The sequence below is a fragment of the Neolamprologus brichardi genome, chromosome 16 (genome assembly GCF_056152115.1).
Source record: "Neolamprologus brichardi isolate AB-2024 chromosome 16, ASM5615211v1, whole genome shotgun sequence".
In the NCBI taxonomy this organism is placed as follows: Eukaryota; Metazoa; Chordata; class Actinopteri; order Cichliformes; family Cichlidae; genus Neolamprologus; species Neolamprologus brichardi.
This window is the reverse complement of record NC_142119.1, coordinates 22,750,849-22,769,512: the sequence shown is the minus strand read 5'-3', so window position 1 is coordinate 22,769,512 and position 18,664 is coordinate 22,750,849. Positions and strand designations below refer to the sequence as shown.

At 42.1% G+C, this 18,664-nt stretch overlaps 1 protein-coding gene across 1 annotated transcript in view; it reads left to right on the top strand.

Moving 5' to 3' along the window:
- The window catches only part of anos1 (anosmin 1), a 40,836-nt gene that overhangs the window by 6,640 nt on the left and 15,532 nt on the right, over positions 1 to 18,664 (top strand). The window contains exons 3-4 of the mRNA XM_006788374.3: positions 14,387 to 14,449; positions 14,746 to 14,968. Of these exons, the coding sequence (XP_006788437.2) occupies positions 14,387 to 14,449; positions 14,746 to 14,968 (286 nt within the window). The remainder of the gene's footprint in view (positions 1 to 14,386; positions 14,450 to 14,745; positions 14,969 to 18,664) is intronic.

Here is an 18,664-nt window from a genome sequence, read left to right as displayed (position 1 = left end):
CATGCTGAGAATTTGTGTAAAACGCATTATTACAATGACTGTGATTAATTGAAAACTCATTAAAATGCAGAGCGGCAGCGGTTGTTTGTGCTTACTTAATGTGGCTTCATGTGGAGTACTTAATAATCCCAATCAGTGTCTAGTATCAACAGCCTTGCAAAGTGAAATTCCCTTTTTTGAATTTCAAATTGTTTCTTGAGCAATTTGAATTTGTCTCGGATAAAGCCGAGCTATTGCAACAGTGCTTTGTCATGTGTTCTGTACGGGTTGTTTCACTTGTCCTATTTATCACGCACTTAAACCACATTCTTCTGCACTGTTAACACCACTAAATCTGTACTAATTTGGGGGTGAAATGTCATTGTATAGTTCTCCCCCGGTTCCAACACAGGCACGGCCTTTCTGTTTGGAGTTTGCATGGTCTCCCGAGAGCTCAGGTTTCTCCTGCCATCGAAAACACGCCAGGTTAATGCTGCTCTGACTGTCCATTCTTGCAAAAAGTCGCACATCCTCTTTGAATAAAGTAGTCAAATTACATTAGTCATATTAGTGAGTGCAGTCTGAAGCTCGTGTGTGATCCAAGTTCGTTCTAAAATGTAATGTGTGATTAAGAAAATATGTCATTTATTTTATTTTAAAACTTTGGTGACATTTTGCTTCAGTCAAGCAGGCGAACCTTCTTTGTTTTCACCATAATGCTGTGAAACTTGTTCCTCTCCTTTCCACTGCGATAGCCAACAACAGCTCTTGGCACCAGTCATCCCTCAGTAATTCAGAGTTTTATGTTTGGGAAAAAAAAAAGAAAAGAAAAGAAATAAAAAAAGCTTTTGCTGGCTGCAAGTCTAAGACAGCATACTGTTTTCATAATCAACCAGCTAACATTGCTGAAACTCTCCAAATATCCCAAAAATCTCTGTAATGAACTTCTTGGTCTCCCTGCTGTAACAAACATGCCAGTTAGCACTTCTTTATCCTACTTGTAGACTGTAAATACACGAGGCTGGATTTGATGTAAGCCCTTAAAAATAATGATATGTTTGTGTTGCTGTTCTACAGCTGTGATGCTCTGCTACTTTCCGTTTCAAGGGCTCTCCAAATCGAATTAATTTAATTCTAGGCTTCAATTCAGCCGTTCAGGGTGCGGGCCAGGGCATGGTGCTTAAGTTTAATTTGCAGCAAGAAGTCAATATTTTGGTAGCAAACATCACCACACTTCACATCCACATCAATGGCTTGAGTGTGCTCTCAGGGCCTGTGTTTAACGTGTCAAAACAGAGAGCTATTGTGGCCACTCTGACAATTGGACCAAATGGGCCCATGCTGTACAGTGGTTCCCCGTGAATAGCTCTACAGCCGCTGATTAGCCTCTTCACTTCATGAACAGCTCACAGTCAAACAGAGAAGACAAAGGCAACAGCTTCGGGGGGAGTGCGTTAGGGCAGAAGGCCTGTCCACCCTGGAGAATGGTTAAGAAGCCACTGAGAGCTCCCTGCCTGTGAAGGAAATGCAAGGAAGGGCTGCCTAATAGTTTAGACAAAGATGCTGTGACCCTGTCCATCTGTCTGCGTTTTAGGAAATCAAAGCCTCCTGTTTCCATTTGTGATGAGAAAGTCATCCCGGTCATCTCGTATGCAGTGTCCAGAGTTGGCCCTGCTCTCAGTTTCCCCCATTGTAATGGTAATTAACCTGCTTGCCCTCTCTCCAGAGCCGGGCGAGGTGGCATTTGAAGAGCTGGGGAGTCATTATCATGCCACAACAGTGGGCCAGCAGACAAAGTCTATTCAGCAGGGGAATGCCAGGGAAGTAGACGGCAAGCAGTTGTAGGAGCTATTGTCATTTTGTTTCCCTACTGTTAGAGCTTGCCTCTTGAGAAGTTTGGCTGTATTCTCTAAAAGTTTTTTAAAAAAAACACTCCAGGGTGTTCTGTCCATTTTTTTCTTCTGGTGGGGCAAAGAAAATATATTTTGTGTGCCCACAGCATGGGAGAGCATGCAGAAGAAGCCAAGAAGCTTTCCATGTTCAGAGCGTAGCTGATATTTGCAGGGTGTGCTTCCCTGTGGGTGTGATCCAGGCTCCACATCAAATGCTAGGATAGACTTAAGGCAACTAAATGTCTGCAAGAAAGCTGTGCGCTTCATTACTCAAACTTCTATCAGGGAAGGATGAGAAGAAAGGGCATACTCTATATGCCTAGATAGGTTGGCCTGCAGTAATTCACTGAAAGGCGCCAATCAGAATAACTCCTCAGGAGGAAAGTGGGCTATTTTTCACTTTTCCCTCCATTTAGGATGATATTTAAATTCCATATTTAAAAATTCCATCTTTTATCGGGGAGATGTTGACTCAGTCCTGCATTTTTCTGTGAGCCAATCATAGCCCCATATTTACTTATCAAGCGTTTGCAGGGAGAAAAATCTTTAGAGAGCAGCATTGTCTGGCTGCCATTCGACGCCAATGAGTCGTGCATGTCTTTCATAGATGCCTTGCGTGTACCAGGTGGCTCCTTTGAGTGATCTTTCCTATCACTCACACCCTAAGCCTCAAATTCCAGAGCAAGAATAAGAAGTGTTTACTCTTTTGGATTACATGCGCCTTCGTCTTCACATGTTGGAAGCTTTGGAGCGGTTTTCCTGAATAACAATCGCTGGAATGCTACTATGTCACATTCAAAAGTGTCTTTCAAAGACACTATCAACCACAACCCCCCCTTCTACCAACCCACACATTTTCTCACGCCAAAATAAAACGATCACACTTCCTCATCACTTGTTCTTTTTTTTTTTCCAGAGTGAAATGAACCTATAAAATAAATCCCACCTTATTATTATTTCCTGGTTCCAGTTCATCTTAATTGAAGCACTAAATGCATATTCATCAGAAAAGCGTCACTTTCACTTGAAGCTTTTCTTGGTGGTTAGGACATTTTGAGGTGCACTGAAATGATGTGATACAATGGGTAAGGGTTAGCAGTTTTACAGCTGGGCATGGCTGGGATTGTTAGGTGCTTAGACAGACTTCAAAGCACCTTTTGGTCATGTTGAGGCCAGACATTCATCGCACTTCCCCGTGTTAGTCACATTACCAGCACCGACACCTCAAAGCAAGCCAGGCTAGAAATCAATCTGTCAAGTAGACTGTGTCTGGATTGCCCGCCAGCGTACGTGTAAGCAGAGTGTAATTTTTTTCCCGAAACAGCCCTAGCCAGTCTGACTTAATTCACTTTCCCATTTCACGTAGTCATATATGTGACCCTAGTGTTCAATTTTGAGAGATCATGTCAAAAGACAGCCATGTATTTTGCCTCCCCCCCCCCCTTGTATTTTATGTAGTTTGAGGCAGTGTGAGTGTCTGTGTGTGGGTGGTAGAGGAGTGTGAAGCAAGGCTGGTCAGTCCCAGCAGGAAGGACCTGATCTGGACATGGTTGTTAAGTTTCATTGGTTAACGGGGGGGTCGCTTCATTGGCTGCTATCTGTGGAGCTCATTATTCACATGGTGGGTGGCAGGGAATGAAAACCCCCACAGAAGAGAAAAAAAAAAAAAAAAAAAAAAAAAAAAGAAACACCAAAGACGTGGCCACAGGAGAGGAGGCAAAGAGGCTGCGAGGCTTGCAGTTGAGACTTTTTCAGCAGTGAAAGCTCAATCCAGAGCTTGTCTTTGCAATCCTGTCTGCTCAGCATCTGAGTGATGAGTGCGCCAGGAAATCCTTCAGGAAAAAAAATATGCTCGCTATCTTATACCTGTCTGTTTTTATTGATTCCGCAGAGCATAAGGGGCCTTTTTATTTTTTTCTTTAAAGATAATCAAAGTTTCACAGATAGCCTGATTTCCCATGTTCTCCCTGTCAGAAAGGATTTAATTCTCTTGAAGGATTAATGTAATCAAAGCTGCAGTGAAATCCTCTTTTAGCAATAATGACCAGTCACACTGAGACAATCTGCCATCATCCAAGTGTTTACTTACTGAACATCACAGATTACAGCGTACTTATCACATTAACTTTGCCATCATTTCCTTTCCTAAGATCACGTGTTAAGAGGTGCTGTAGCAAGAATTAATTCGGTGGCTTTATTCGCGGTTGTTGTTTGTATTTTCGTTTCCAGACCGATCGTGCCAACAGTCGCCTTGGTGAAAGAAAGATTAGAATTTAAGAATCTTTAAGCTGATGTACTTAGTAGATGGGGGCTTATCAATTTATTCCAGCTGCACTCAAAGCTGCTACATCCCGCAGATAAACCCCACACTGAGTGCTGTGTGTGATAGTTTCAGAATGATTGAAAAGCAGGGCCTCGGTGACCGATGTATCTCTTAACCTTCTGACTTGGAGATGACTACTTCAGCAAAGTAGATTACACTTCAGCTTTTCCAGTCTGAACTTGTATCAGAGATGAAGAGAAAGTCTATTTTTTTTTTTTTTTTTTGTCTTTTGTTTGCTCTCCACGGCTGTATACTTTATCTTACGTACTCAACATGCCCAGGTTTGCCCTCTGTTTGTGAAGTCTTTGCACTGCTTTTTGAATTACATGTAAAAGAAAATTCAGTCATCACATCAAGCAAAGAGAATGCATTATATCACTACTTTTTTTTAATTTTTTTGTCTGCATGTTATTTCTCAATCTGGATGTGTTGCAATTCAAAGATGCCGATAACGCTGAGGGGCTGTTTAGTGAACACTAGAGAGGGCAAGTAGGATTAGTGAATTTAAAGTGTGTCTGAAACTCAAATAAACAACTGGAGATAGTGGTGGAATGTGACTGGAGCATGGGATTAAGACGGCTTTCCTCCCCTCTATGGCATGTTGTGTTTTACATGTTGTTGGCCTACATTGGGACAGAATCTCCAGGTCTGGTCTCATTTGATTTGAGATGAAGCAGGAAGGGATTAAGACGGCTTGAGTGGTCATTTTATGGAACAATCCAGCAGAGCTAATGCCTTTTGCCTTGTTTACCATGTCCTCAGTCTGCAATGGCAGAAATTCATTTTTCATCCCATGCATGGTAAGCAGGAGTTCACTGTTGTCGCCATAAATCAACCGTGTGAACAGTCTGAATAAATGGCTTTGCCGATGAGGAAGTGTTTTTATCGTGCGATCCCGCTTTCAACTCTGCTTCTATACATCTGTCATCAACACATTATGCGTGATTGTTTTGGTGTAAATACAGTATATCATGTGTTAGGCAGATCTGACATGCTTTTCAGAAAACCGTGGAGAGGGTTTGGCTTTCCCATGCCATGTCACAGCAAAAGCTCATGGCGGCCTCTTTATCACCAATCTGACCCCACATGATGGATACATCCTGTTGAGTCTAATTGTCATGAAATGTAAACTGAGCTCAGAAGTAGGTGATAACTGAGGGTCTGGTTACAGCCACTGTAATTTTGACTCCTGTCACTGCAGAACATAACGTGAGACGCCCGTGGACCTGTAAGAAAAGGAGCCCTTTAAAGGGCAGTGGGGCATTGGTGTGTCTGGGTGAAACTTCAGAGTCATTAAGTATTAAGTGAACTCCTATTGCATTCCACAGTAGACAAAGCACAATTCTGGCAAAGCTGTGCGGGCTTTTTTTGCTCATAAATAAGGCAGGCACCTCTGATTGTGGGGTAAATGTATAATTCATGCATTGCCCCCCCCCCTTCCCAACTCCTCCTCTTTTCCTTCTCACTTTCTGCCAAGCTATTGCTATTCAGCTCTTTGTTGTCTGCGCCCTCAACTGCATTTAAATTAATAATTAAAGTGATCCTCAAAGAATGTCTGTGACACCACCTGCTAGCTCACTCAACGTCTCTGAGCCTGGTTTAACAAACAAAATAGAAAGTCTCCAATCGCATAAATTCAGTTTCACCCCACTGGACCTGGAAAACAACATTGTTTTAGTTGGTTGTATTGAAGAGGGAATTATGACACTTTAAATGCTCGCAGCATATGTCCCGCACAGGGCTGTAAAACACACGGACATTTGGAAAATATGTCCTTATTTGTTTAAGAGAAATTTGAAGAAGCCTTTGCAAATCCTAGTCTCAATCACTTAATAGAGTTGTCACATCGTATACTTATGACTGATGGTTTGTTGTGATAGTGGAAAATACCACATTTCCATGTGGTATGGATGTGCCTGATGGAGGAGGGCAGACAGCTACCAGGTTGCTGGAATCATAGATTACCTGGTTTGGAACAAATGAAGTGCAGAAGCACTAAACATGCCATCATTTTTGTTTTTCCTGACTAAAGTAATTCTCCACTGACACTGCTAGCCCTGTGGGTTTCCTGTTAGTTTGCAGAGGTTTATGTAATCGCAGAACAAAACACCTCACAGTAACTGCTACAGCATAGTTTTCTTTCTTTCTTTCCCCAAAAATAACAGGCCAAAAAGGCACTTCCATCCCAGCAAATAGCTTTTCTGTTGCCTCTGAAACAATAAAACCAACATAAATCTTACAGCCCTAAATAGAATTAGTGGCATTTACGTAAGCAAGCTCCTGCTTATGGGGGAAAAAAAAGAAAATTGTGAGGCTGTATAGAGTTGCAATCTCACATCTCAAGTCAGCACACTGAATCTTTTTGATCTACACGATCCACCCACTGTCTGCACAGCACACACCTGTGCTAATTTACGGTGGTGCAGAAATTAAATACGCAATATCTCATGGACTATAAGGTCACATTAGGTTGAGGAAATGGCGTGTCTAGACTTCATAAGAGCTCAGGATGAGGATATCTTCTTCCTGATTTACTCGCTGTATTTTTACAGTCACTTTGAAACATAATGGCACGTCAGAGATATATTGGGAGGCTTTACTAGTGTATTATTTTACAGTCCATCAGATCACAGCTCGTGCGCTTGATGAAATATGTTTTAACCTAGTTAACGTGTAATGTGAATCTTGCTGTTGCTCTCTCTCTGTCTCGCTTACTGTTATTTTTTTTTCATTTTTATTTTTATAGATTTTGGATTAGAATGAAGCTCATTTTTAAAGCAGTTTAAAGGAGGGTCAATGTTAGAGAAAACAGGAAAACCCTTAAGAGTAATGGTCGGTATTATGGCTTTACTGTGAGAAATAGTGATGCTCAGACAGAGTATGCCAAGTCATGCTTGCTGTCATGTAGAGAAATTTGAAAATATTTATATGTTAAGATTTTTCTTTTTGGAAAGAGGTTTTGAGGTTTGTTAGCTTCAGCAGCCCACATGTGAACATTTTGAAGCACTACTTTGTAATTTTGAGCAAACTAAAAATCTTTTTGGTTTAGAAGGTTTGGACTAGAACACCAAATACATTCACCATAATACAGTTAACTACGCAGAAATATTATAACACCACAAACACAGTCTAGTTCAGTAACTTACGTTTAAGGTCAAACTTCAGTTGCCAAAGTTAAATGTGCATTCCCCGACTGGTTGGCGAGTGCTGGAGGCTTCTGGCTGACACTAGATGAAATCAGTTGCCAAGATCTAGCTGCACCAAAAACCTCCTATTTATCGGTTTTGTCACAAGCAGATTGCAACCATCACCTGTAGTTTGCATGGAAAATGCTAACTTGTCTGCAAATACTGGCCAACTACTTGGCCAATATGCTGTGTATATCTCCTGATGTGGTGACACAAACTGTAAATGGAGGATCTTTTCCTGCAAATTGCATGTTTAAAAGGCACGATTCTGTTTCCAGGTTGTGTCGAACTTTAAGGTTTCACTTCTGCTCAGCAAGTAGTTTGCAAGTCTTTGCAGTCACGTTGTCGTCTTTCATGCAAACTGCGAGTAGCCATTGCAATCTGTCCCTCACCAAAGCAATTCCAAGGAGCTTTTCAGTGCAGCACCACACACCTCTTTACACCTAGTCAATGCCAGCAGCCTCTGGCAACCAGTTGCCAACCAGTCTGGGAATACACGTTTCCCTAGTGAGTGCTAGTTTCAGGTTGGTTGCTGACCACTCTCTAGGCCTGTGTGACTGGGACCTTAGCTCAGGTGAAGCCTAGCAGAGAGCTAACATCTGTAACTATCTGTGTCAACACAGAGGTGTCACTCAGAGTGGCCACTTCCTTAAATGTGAGACTTAGAAATATATTTAAATGGATGAAAAAAAAATCACATAGTTATGTAGGAGGAAATCTGCAACAGAGATTATTTTGTTGTTGTTATTGTTGTACCAGGCTCTAATGCCTTTTATTTCTCCTTTAAAGCTGATCATGTTAAAATTGGGGGTCAGTGAGGATTGACTCACTTTTGAAGCCAGCTTCAAGTGGCCGTTTGAAGAACTGCAGGCTTCAGCACTTTTGTGTTGTCTGTATTTTTTAGCCCTGCAGGCTGCCACTCAGCTTCGCCCTTCCTCCAACTTGATTAAAATTGTTTTTCTAGATCTAGAGAAGAATTTTCTGCCTTATTCCAAGATTGCATAAAAAGTATAAATGTGATCCAAGCTGCACAATGTCACTTGAGGCCTGCTCTTTTTGTCTCTTGATTGACATTTGTTTAATGACTTTTTTTTCGTATCGGTGCAGTTGCCTTAGAGCTGGCACAAAAAGTGTCAGTTACACTGCGCTTGGTTACAAGCACGGCTTGGAAAACACACAAAGATGAACCCAGACAAAAGCTGGAGGCAAGTAAAAGTTCAGTGGCCATGTTTGCATAAGATATCTTACATAATTTAAAAAAAAAAGCTAATTCTTTGTCAACACTGCAGTGCGAGTCGCATGTTTTCTCATGTTTCTACTTTGGAGAGATTTTTGGAAAACATTGATGTGAACATTGTGGGTTAGTTCAGATGGATGGCCAAAAATGAGTTTTTGAATTTATCAGGTCTTACCTGGCCCTTAGAGTGAGAGGGAGAGAATGAAAAGCTGAGATAGAGAATTGAGAGGAGATATAACAATTTAGGAGAATCTGAGCAAGTTTGGGGGGGGGAGGGGTGACAGCTGAATAAAAGTGAAATAGAGTGAGTGAAGAGATGGAGTACGTGCCTGTTTCGCTAGAGGAGAGAGCAAACCCAGCAACTTACCCCTGGATGGGTCGATAGATATGAGCAGGGAGCTGCTGGAATAATTGAGTACAGTCATTGGGAGTGTGAAAAGCCCCAGGGCAGCAAAAAATAGCCATAACTCAATGAGATTGGAGGTGAGATTTACAATGTGTGTGTGATCAACAACAAAGATTCCACCATATCTGAGTCAACCAGAGCAGGTAAAAAAAAAGAAGCTGTGGCTTCAGCCCAAGGAGAAGCAAAGGCACCTTGTAAATATTTGTTGGCAGCACTCAAGCTATGACACTCACCATCAGTTCCTGGATCAATACCTTCATCTCCCAGATGTCATCTCTAAGCTTTTGGGATAGCGGTTGGAAAAAAATCTACAGGGACCCGTGTTATAGCAGGTTGATTGGAGGGAAAGCACAGGTACTCACATAAATTTGTGTCTGCTGAATTTTCATTTACAAAATGACAGAATCAGTCATAGCTGTCTCACACAGCTCCACGCGACTGTACAAATATGTTCGAGCAATATGGGAAAATGTCATCCGCATCAGTTTGAATTATGGCTCCTGTTTTGTGTACACTGTGTATTGTTAAGCCTGGGGCTACCTTGACTGGTAGCAGTTCATGCTTCATTAACTAAAACAATACACTTGTGTGACATTTTCTGTATGCACTTCTCATAGTTTATGTTATTCCAGTCACTCACTTGGGGCAGTAAGCATTTTACAATGGGTGGAGATAACCATACGATGACTAAGAAAGGCAGTTCCATGCACGGCAGACCCCCCTCCCTCGCTCTATCTCCCTTCCCTTCTCAGTCCCTGTGTCGCCCCCCTCCCAGCCTCATCTCAGGCATGAAAAAGTGAAGATGGGCTGTGGCATTGGCTGCCATTCAGCCCGACTCTCTCATCGGCCCCACAGAATGCCTTTCAGGGTCCCCCAGAGTAACAACTGCTGCGTTTTATTACAGCGTGAAATGGGGAGTGAAAGAGCGCTCTGGATGTTCCTACTTAACCATGCAGAATGTGTCACCATTGGGCAGGAAGATAAGAGGACAAAGGGGAAATCAGCCGCCCAAATGCTTTTGTTAAGGCTAACAGCTCAAGTCCATAGAAACAACCCCATGCCCTTGTTTACATCTCTGAGAAAAGGAAAGCATTTGTGTTTTTTGGGGGGTGAAATTTGTCCTGAAATATGTTAACATTCCATAGAGTAATTACATGCATTTCTTGTGACACTAAAACAGATGGTAGCTCCGATGCCAGCCTGAGAAATTTGCTCGAGGGAGCCCCGATGCTGGCACCCAGAACCAGCACATACACTACGGCCAGGTCAATTATGTTCTCCACTCTAGTTCAGTGGTGTAGTTTTTCCAGTTTATGTTTCGGAAGTTAAACATTAGTTGCTGGTGGTGCAAGAAATGTAAATGTTTGAGTACTTCAAATCTCCAGAGGATCCACTGATACTCACCGTAAGATCATACCGTGGTGCTATTCATATAGGAACTTTTACACAAGTTCTAGATATAGACTGTCCCTACAAACCACAAACCACTGTGATGGCACCCACTCATTTATGATGTCCCCGATTTTAATATTTGCTTGGCACCACTTTGGTGTTTGGAGTCATAAGCGGCTATTTCTGCATCAGTTAGCATTCATAAACTGTACAAGTGCATCTCAAAGACACAGATAGCAGCTAATGAGGGGTGAGTAACATACAAATAGAAAAAAATGTGTTGGATGAACCCCACACCCCCCACTAACGTGACCTAGTGTTTTGAAGCATTACACATGGACTTGGCTTCCAGGATAGAAAATTAAAGCCATAAAGCATTCTATCAGAAGGCCACCAGATGGCGATAGCAATGGTTGCATAAAGACTCTCAATCCTATAGAAGTCTATAGAAATATGGCTTTCTGCCTTTACTTCTGTACGTGCTTTCCTGCTAAATTTATTGGCGTAGTTACTCATTTTGGGGTCATACTGAATAGAAAATGTAATTTATTTTGTAAGTTTTAGTCATATTACTTTTCAAAATGAAGGGAATGTTTGAATCACAAGTCACTGACCAATGAGTGTGCAGTTTGCATGGTTTTAGTTTAGCAAAAAGTGTCTTTGCACCTAATAATGCATACTTTTCAGGATCCAATACAGTTTTCACACAGGGGGAAGTAAGACCACATCATTTTTTTGTATCAGGCGGTGAACATGTTTATTCCTGCATCCAAGTTTGCATTTCTAACCTGGAAGCTGCAACTGATTCCTTTTTTTTTTGTTAACATTGGCGTCATTTTCCAGCCCTAGACATTTCCATTTGTTAGTTGAGTTGGGATTTTTTGTTTGCTGTATTTAATATTTAGTTTAAGAATTCCCATTGACTAAAGGTCAGCAGAACAACATTTTTAAAAACCAATGCATTTAAAAATGAGGCTACTTTGATTTTTCTTATTCACAAAAGGTCACCAGAGCCAGTAGCTCTAGAGGATTGATTTGGCAGACTTTTACACTGGACACCCTTTCTGAAGCAACCCTAAAAGCAATTGTGTCTCCTTCTGGGCTTTTAACTGGGGGTCTGGTGCTTGTTAGTCGAATGTAGAAAAACAGAAGAACTGTTTCAATAAGGTGAGTGTGTGTGTACCAGCCTGGGATGGGGTGGAGGTGGCACACCCTTAAGAAATTACACAAGAGTTTATAGAAAATAAGTCTTGGCCCATCCAAAGGATTAGTCTGGCAGCATCAGTAACATGGTTTAGATTGAGCACCAAACTGTGTAAATAGGAATCAGGTCTTTGATTGATGAGCGCACCTTTGTAATTATATCCAGGCATCCTATTTGCTTTGGCAAGACATCTGTCGTCGGCCCTCATCTTCCCTCCTTAAATGTCAAGTTGGGAGGTGTGGTTGTGGAGAAATGCTGACAGACTGTCAGTTTTCAGCACACCTGCAGGGAGCTCTGCCTCAACACAGATGCTTATCTTTGTGTCGTTTATGATGCAGCCACTTGTACAGCAAAAACAAGTTCCCGATAGAACTGTGCAGCTTTTTGCTAGTTAAGAACTTTTGCCCCAAAGAGTTACATTTCCAAAAAAAAAAGGAAAGAAAAAAGACTGTGAGGGTGAGACAACACTAAACCCACAGCCAGCATTCTGATCTGTGTTGCAATATCCATGGTACGCAATGTGCTGTGTTAATTCATGCTGCTTGGCATGCTGCTCTGAGCATCTCGGGGTAACGATGATGCTATTTTCACTCAGTGCAGTTGTGATTGTGGTGAACCAGAGAGGGTTCCATCCTCAAGAAAAGTCAATGGAATGCATTCTGGCCATGCACACAAGATCGTTCAGTGAGTAAAATGAGCTTGATCCCCAGGCTTATGTGTGTATGTTCAGTGATTTGTAGAAGGGATTTTGGGGGCTTTAACATGTGCGTCTACTGGCAGAATATCCTTTAGACACCGGTGAAGCACACAGTTATTGCCTCAACACCTCATTGATGCAGCGTGGGGCTCGTATATGAGCCTGGGATGCTGAGGTTTGCTGCTGCTGCGCCACAGCCTCTGCTCCCGCAGGACACAATTGAGAACAGAATTAATGATATAAGGTCACCATATTATGAATAGCAGATGATTTTAAAACGACATAGAATGAGGCATGACTTGGACAGCGCAGCTAAGCTCGTATGTCATCTTAAGTCTCCGAGGTGTTACAGCGGTTTCACCTGATCAGCTCTGTAGAAACCACATTAGTTTCTCTTGGAGCTCTCTGCTGTCATAACCCGACAGGGTGTCCAATTTTTTCCTCTTGGCACTTTATATTTTATATTGCTGGAGTGATATCTATATTGCTATGAAGTAATTAAGAAAATACCTTCCCTCCCAGCCTTCTCCTCCCCCGGGAAATGGCCTGTTTAGCACTCAACACACTGTCCACACAGAGGTTGTCAGCTGCTTGAGACAGGGTTGGGTAAAGGAGAGACCCGGCAGAGAAGCAGAGTGCTGGCAGACGTGCGCACGGTCCTGATTGCAGCTTGCTCCTCCAGAAGCAAGGTTTATGTTTCATCATGCGCCCGTCCACCACACTCCATAAAAAGCAAATAAACTGTTCTCTGGCAATGGCATAATAATGACAGAGCTGGCTAATGAGTGAATTAAAGAGTAATAACTAAAACTCTGGCTCCCAGCCTGAGATGAAAAAATTCTTACCTCAGGTCCAGTGTTTAATGCAGTCACTACAGTAGGTGCCCTGATTTAATCATTCTGTGTGCCTTACTCTTTGTGTTCTTCTCATAATCTGTATCCAGGGGTCTCCTTTTCTAACAGAAAGTGGACTTTTGCTAATGGCAGGTATCCATGTTATATTTGCCTCTATTACTTGCTGGCATATTGAACTGTCCTAGATGATGAATGTAGGAGAAAGCGTTGAAAATGTACTGTTGTGCCTACTTTAGCTGCACTGTAGCTGGTGAAGGAGTCTAAATTAAACAGGGTTGAATGAGTGGCTTTGGCAGGTCGTTGGTGCGGTTTGGGCTGCTCCCAGTGCAGTACAGAAGCAGCCTGGCAGCGGTTTGACTGAGCTCGCTCTTCTTTTTCACACCAGCTCTCAGCGGCCAGGAGCAAGAGCACATAAGACCCTAGCTTTTCTCAAACCCAATCCGAACACATTCCTTTTTCTGCAGCGGGATCTGCCTGATTCTATCGGACACGCATGGACCTTTTTGTTATATCACATTCACCTTTATTGAATTTGATTCGTTCGGGGTGAGCAGCTGCGCATAAAAGAAAAAGGGAGTATTGACTGGAATCCTGAACTTTAATTTTAAACGTTATCATCCCAAATTATGTTTGGCAAAACGACTTAAACTTGAGCGTAAAGTGTAGCTCTATCTTTTATCCCTCGCCTATTTTGAGCATTCAGTAAATTTGTTCCGCATGTTAAAAAAGGGAATCCCGGGAACATTAAACCAAGTGTATCATTTATTAAATGCTCTCTGTTCAGCATGGTAAAAAGTAGGGAGCTTAGTGCCAGTGCCAAAGTGTATCAAGCCCAGACATGTGCAGGGGAAGTGGCAGGACGAGAAGGAGGCATAGACAGCATGGGAGGCTACTAGTGTTAAGGCGTGAAGAGAGAATCTGTCAAGGCCTACACCAAGCAAAACCCAAGCAAGAGCAGAGTTTTTAAGAGACAGCCTGCACCTGACAGAAAAACTTTCTCCCATATCTGCTTTTGTAGAGGACTGTTTGTGCCCTTTGACAGTTTGGCTATTATCCGTAGCAAAAAGTGGTGTGTTTGGTTGCTGCAAAGGTGGTAGGGGAAGTGCCTAAGCGAGGTGCCTGTCAGCCCACCACAAGTAGGCACCATCTCCACAGCACTAACACTTTGATGTGGCTGGTTCTTTGAAGAACTGACACCCTTCTCCTTTTCACAGTGCCTGGAGCCCTGCAAGGAATCCTGGGACCTGAAGGAAAACCAGTGCCAAGATTTATGTGAGGTATGTCACTGCCACAAATGCTGCGGTTGCCTCAGATTCTGAGCTTTTGAGGGGGGTTTTTCAGGCCCAGTGGGAAGATTTAGTAAGAGGAAAGTTTGAAAAGGGGTGTGAAGCAACTGGTTTTGCACTGTAACGACACCCTCTGTGAGCCTAAGCTGTTTAATGTACTCACCGCTCCAGTGAGTCATGAGCAGAAATGTAAACAGGAGAATCACTGTTAGCTCACAGCCCTGCCTTAAAAAAGTAGTCTGACTTATATTTTTTTTCTCCCCTTCTCCTTCCCTCTTCTTCCTCAGCCCCTCTTTCCCAAGAAACACTACGAGTGTCTCACTAGCTGCGAGTTCCTAAAGTCTGTGGAGGGAGTGAAGCAGGGTGACTGCCCTGCCCCGGAGAAGGCCAGCGGCTTCGCAGCTGCCTGTGTGGAGAGCTGCGAGGAGGATGGAGAGTGTTCAGCTGTCAAAAAGTGCTGCTCCAATGGCTGTGGCCACACCTGCCAGCTGCCAAAGAATCTCTACAAAGGTGATGCTGAAGGCAGATAAAATCAAACATTATTTTATCGTATTCTGCAACAGTACATCGCCGTGTAAATCCTTAAGAAGTCATATATGGTTCATTTGGCAGCCCCTGGTTGTTTCATGAATACAACAGCAAACACTCCTTGAGCTGCTGCTTTGTTAAACCTCTAACCGGGGTATCAGTTTACAGTAAAAGCAGCCATTTCGAAACAAGTCATTTTGTTTGACCTGGCTTCGTCCCGCCCACGACACAAGCAGTTTTCCAACCACAGCAAGGCACATTAAAAGTTTTTTACCTTTCCGAGGAGCTGGAGCGGCACAGCGTGTCGCTTCTAAGTGCCGCTGCTTCCTGTTCCATTACCGAAATATTTAACAAGATTTACCAAGGAGAAGACATGTCTTGGTATATTTTTGGTAGCTAATAGAGGTGACAAATGCACTGTGTTTCTTGTGACGACTTCACGTTTAAAGCCTGCTCTGTTTTCCCATGCTTTAAATGTGAAGCACCACTGGTGGAAGAGTAAAGTGTAATCAAAGACGCTGTTATCATTCAGACAAAACCAAATCAGTCAAGCCTGATTAAATGTAGAGCATCGCTGGAATAACTAGACCTCCCACCAACAATCAAAGCAACTGCATCAGAGAAATCATTCCTGAACGTAAATAAACTGACAGCCTAATGCTGACAAATGTTGTCCACAGATATAAACAAGGTTTGTCAGAAATGGCAGTCTTAAGGATCGTAACTTCCGCATTCCTAAATTGCCGCATTAATAGCAGTTTATAATAAGTCAGAACCTAAGTATTAAAAGGTTGCATACTGTGTATTGTAAACAACTTTGTCTGTGATTTCCTTATATATCAGCACCTTTATTTGCTTGTTTCAGGCTTGCAATTAACTGCGGTTCTGACTACACACATTAAACTCTAGACATCCAAGTCCCCAATTTAGTTTCCTCTTAAGTGGTATTTTGTATCAGCTTGTTCCAGCTGCTCGTTGAAGCCATGTCATGCTCACATTGAATTAAACATCGCACCTAAGACGTAATGTTTTTCTGTTCCATTTCAACTGATTAATTCTTTTCCAAATGTCTTGTGTACATTTTTTATAAATATCTCTGTAAAATCCAGTGAATTTGAAAGCTGTGCAGCATTGGTTTAATTAGTTGCCGGCAGAACATTTGAGATCAATGAACAGAGAGAGGGAAACCTTTAGAGTTAAAATGCTCTGTGACAATTGAGAAGGCTCTAAAAATAGTTATTTAATAAACATCGTTCTTTATTTAATACTTAATTATTGACAGGGTAATAGTCAGCAAGGTTGACAGACCTTAAGGGACAGTGTCTAAACATCAGGTTGTAAGCACAGATTAGCTGACTGTCAGTCACTTGGCACACAGTACTATGGGAATGCTCGAGCTATCCCTCATTTCTTTCTATTTTGCTACAAAAATGTGAAATAAATGCAACGATTTCTTGAAACTTGCAAACTTGAATGGAATTAGAATATATTAGGCAAAAGCAAATTTTGTTTAATTCTAACAAGCTTGAAGGTGCATATTTGAAAAAATTCAAATTTGGATTCAAAACTCCATAAAACCTGTTGCTACAGGTTTTATGGAGTTTCCAGCTCAGTTCTTGTATAGTCTGGCATACCTCAACCTCTTCTCCCTGTTTCTCTTCCTTAAGAATGGCTTCTTGACATCTCTCAGGTCCCGATTTTTAAAGACTTTCAGATATTATTCACCTGCTTTAGATAGCGTTTGTTATTATCATTATTATTATTAATCGTTTTTTTTTTTTTTTAGGCCTTTTTGCACCTCCATGTGTCCTGTTTGTTTTAAGGACACACTCCACACCATGATGGGAGAATCCCCTTTTTGTGTCTGTCAAATTGTGATTTTTGTAGATTCAACTAAAGAAGAATAAAAGTGTTTTTGTGACAGTCTGCTAGTAACAAAGACACAACACTAGTTCTTCCCTTGAGTTAGGGGCCTTTTTAAATAATGGAATCATTCATAGCCACAAACAAACTGTAAATATGGTGAGGTACAAGGAATGGAGAAAAACTTTGCAAGGAGAAGTATTGCAAGAAAGTCTCCTTGGAAGCAAAATATAAAGAAATGAGAAGTGGCTCAAAACTTTTGCACAGTGCCATCTTTATTTATTTAATTATTTATAATAATTGCTGAGTATGGCTTATAAGAAGGACTAGATTACATAACACGGTTCATCAGCCTAATCTTGCATACGCTGCTTTTCTACTTTTCCTGTTCGTTATATGGAGTCTCATATCTGGTACCGGTTCAATGCAGCCGTCGTGTTTTTTAATATGATTAACTGCTTCAGGTTGCATAATTTTCATAAATACCGTTGAACCCATTAATCCCTCCCTGTTAAACATTATTTTAAATCTCAGTGACGCAAACGCAGATAATCTTGCAGGGTTTTTGACAACTGCAGTAAGAACCAGAAAATCTTTATTTCATCTCTTTGCATTGTGCTTCACCCACACATCCCTCATGCCATTTCAGCTGTAAATGGGAATGGATATTCAGCATTGAATTTGCAGGATAAGCTTGAGGGTTTCATAGACACAGATGTACCCAAGAATCTTTGCTCCAGTAAAATGGTTTAATAGTGCTGCCCAAGGCGACTTGATGTACCGGGGGTGCTGAGTCGTTATGTGAGAGAACCCAGGGCCCTTGAACTCAGAAGATTGGAGCTGGAACTGCATTATATACGCTGTCAGCACACAATTGCTGGCACCCTGAGGCCATAACAAAGTTCAGGAGATGAAGCGGTGGTAGGAGAGTCTAAATTAAGCTTTGAACCGCTCCACTGATAGACCCTAGTGCATGCTTTGAATCACACTTTAAGCATGGTTTACTGTGTAGCACGCTTACTATTGCATGGCAGGAGCATGTGATATGTCAGTTTGAGCTTGTGCACACAGTAGAACATGGAAGCATTTATATTTGATTTGATCTTCAGGGACGTCATGGTGGATGTCATGCACTAAAAGGTGTACAGCACCCTAATCTGGGAAAGATGAAAGCTGGCGTGACCTTGAGAATTTCTGTACAGTGACCGAGTCAATGAAAACCATTCACGGCACGGCGAGACCTTCATATCGAGCAGCCTTCCTGCTGATTTAGCCCAAACACTGAGCTCATGATGGGTCGCCTTCAGCGTTGCATTTACACTGAATTACACCAAGTATTCTGGTGAAAGTCTGGATGGAATTCCTGTCCCGGTCCTCAGTGTTAAAGGTCTAATTAGATGCTCATGCCTTCAAGAGTGTAATTGTTTCTGTGTGTGCGCAAGTGTGCGTGTAGTCTTCACCATGATGAGCCTTGATGCTGGAAGCCATTAGCAAACATAAGCGGGCAGAAATGGAGCGTTTCCCCCCACTGAGATCACTCTCAGATGTGTGTGTTTGTGCGTGTGTTTGTGTTCAGGTTAGGGTCCCCAGTTAATGTCAAAGTCCCTGAGAGAGGACCCCCCCCCCCCCCCCCCAAAAAAAAAAAAAAAAGAAAAAAAAAGAAAAAGCTTAAGTCTTGAAGACACTGGACCCCCCTGGGCTTTTGATGTTTAACAAACTTTCTTCTTCTTCTCCCATTTTTTATTTTTTTTTTTTGCACCAATAAGATGCACATCATCCACTGCTCTCCAGCGTTGCCTTATAAAATATGCAGTG